The 2500-nt window shown below is 35.5% G+C and overlaps 1 protein-coding gene across 5 annotated transcripts in view; it reads left to right on the forward strand.

The window, feature by feature from the left end:
• LOC122248094 (centrosomal protein of 76 kDa-like) overlaps positions 1 to 2500 on the forward strand; it is a 17098-nt gene that overhangs the window by 8893 nt on the left and 5705 nt on the right. For all 5 annotated transcript variants that reach the window (XM_086555677.1, XM_086555675.1, XM_086555673.1 and 2 more), the window contains exon 9: positions 1851 to 1948. In XM_086555677.1, coding sequence (XP_086411803.1) covers positions 1851 to 1948 — 98 coding nt within the window. The remainder of the gene's footprint in view (positions 1 to 1850; positions 1949 to 2500) is intronic.

Here is a 2500-nt window from a genome sequence, read left to right on the forward strand (position 1 = left end):
CTAATGAAATAGATGCGTACCCATGCCATCTAAGTCTGTATTTCTTTACTGTAGTCAGAAGTTCATCATAAGGCCTGATCCCCTCCCTTACTCTGTCAGTTGCTACTGCATTTTGGATGTGATCTCTGTAAGAGATGCCAAGGAGCTTTTGAAAGCATCTCATCTGTGTGGTCTGAATCCTCCTCTCTTTAGAGCTCAGATATTAAAGTTCATAACTAGGGAGCACATCAGTCTACTCACTGAACTGAGTGCAACACTCTTGTAATTCCATATATCCTTTACAGTGAATACTGCTGTAGTCTGTGCAGTCCTGGTCAGTATTTCAGGCTTAGATCCCTTGTCTGTTACTATTGCTGCTAGATATATAAAGCCATGTTCACTCTGACTTTTCTCCATTGACTAGGATATCAGTGTTGATGCATTTGCTGTTGTAGGTCATCAGTTTAGTTTTTTCTGCATTGATTTGTATATCAATTGCCCTGGATATTTTATCAAGGCAGTCTACCAGGTTCTTTGTTCCCAGGTTAGAAATTGTTTTGCTGACAAGATGAAAAAAATGAATTTTGATATAGTCATATCCTGGGTAGTGCTATACAAATGACATGTGCAACTGTAATTATCTTTTGTTTATTTTCTACAGATTGAGTTGTCAATTAAAAATCTTTCTGTTATTCAAAATATCCCTTTTAGTTGTATGTGAGAGATAGTAAGGCACTCCTCTTCAGCCAACTGGTATATGAATACCCTGAAATATGAAACACTGTCTTCTCTGGGTAGATATCAAGATATGCCAAGGTCATTCTCCATAGAATTTGGTAGCTACCATTATGCATACAATAACATAGATAGAACTGGCCATGTAGTCCTGTTGTGACCATTGCATTGTGCTAGATACCACCCTGCTGCACTAACTCTAGGAGTACAACCAAACACACTTCCTTAGACAGGGACTACCAACCATGCTGCCTGGCAAATAAGGTGATACTCCACACTTATTTCCCAAGAGCAATTTTGCTTTTTTGTTCATCTCTGTGGTGAGCAAAAATCAGCCTTTTTCATTAATAGTAAAGAAGCTTTGAGAAAGCCATAGAAAGATGCAGCTAAGTGTGTTTTGACAAAAAATGTCCGAATTTCCCACTCAAACTGTTTGGAGTAATTATTTTCCCCTTACAAAACACACTTAGACCTATGAAACTAACCTCCCAAAATCATCCAAAATTAGTAAATATTAGTCTAAAGTGTAGATTTTTTTCCCCCTTTAAGACTGTACAATCAGAAAATTAGTCATATCTATTACCCTCACCATGACTGTTAGCTTTACCCTTAACTGTGTTCCCTGTGATTCCTCGTCAAGTCTCCCATGTTAACTGTATTCATGGAAAATGGCTTTGTCCCAGGACAATAAGCACATTTCTCATATCCCAGGATGACTACCAAATTGAGGGAGTTCATTCATGGAGGCTGGAGTGCCTAGAGATAATTCTATAAAGTCAAGACTACAAAATGAGTCAATAACTAAAAAATATATAGTTGCCAAATGGCTAATATATACAGCTAATAATAGTAGGACAAAAAAATATAAATAACAATTTGCAGTACCCACTTGAGGGTACAGAAGACTTCAAATAATAGGCCAGGGTATAGTAATGTAAAAGCAAGTATTATTTTAATTTCTCATAACTATTGCTGAAGCTATCATTATCACTTTTTTATTTTGCCTTCTGTAGTTAGTGTGGTGGAACATATAAGATCTAAGATTCTGATTATATGTTATATGCAATATAAGTTTGCATGTAATTAATAGGGATATGTGCAAATTCAGACCCTAGTTTTTTGTTTTGTTTTTTCAGGTTCCCGTTATATCTATAAGGTTGGCCAGAAAACTGGCCATGATTATGGGACTGTTGCTTGCATCTTTAACCATAAGCACTTTTATGCTTCTATTCAGGTAATTTTCTTTTGTTATTACATGAACTGGAAAGAAAAGAAATTACAGTTTGCCTTTTCTGTAGGCTCTTACTTCTAGTCATCTAAGCATTATTATAATCACAACTACTTTGTGACAAGTGTTTTCTAGAATGGAATCAGCATGGATTGTGGCACATACCAATAGATATACATTTTGATGAAATGAGATATTTGCAGGATATCAGTTGATGAGGATAGCATGAAGGGAAGGTAGTGTCGAGATTAGCATTCATAAGTAATATTCTGAAATAGTTTGACAAGTTCTCCTTAATGCTCATCCAATTCCCCTCACCATTCATACTACTTTGATGCTAATAAGAAAGTTTCCTGCACATTGCTGTAAATAAATGTATATATAGATGAACAAGGCATGTGTTGCTTAATATAAGGCTGTTTTCTGTAGCCTTTTTGAGAAATCCATTTCTTTATATTTTGCTGAATTGTTAAGCAAAACAAGTCTGTAGTCTGATTGTGCTACATTCCAAAAATGAAATTATTATAGATTTGTGTAAAGAGAAATTTAGGGTTTGTC

The sequence above is a fragment of the Penaeus japonicus genome, unplaced genomic scaffold, assembly GCF_977035675.1.
Source record: "Penaeus japonicus unplaced genomic scaffold, GWHDUDI00000001_assembly GWHDUDI00000031, whole genome shotgun sequence".
Taxonomy (NCBI): domain Eukaryota; kingdom Metazoa; phylum Arthropoda; class Malacostraca; order Decapoda; family Penaeidae; genus Penaeus; species Penaeus japonicus.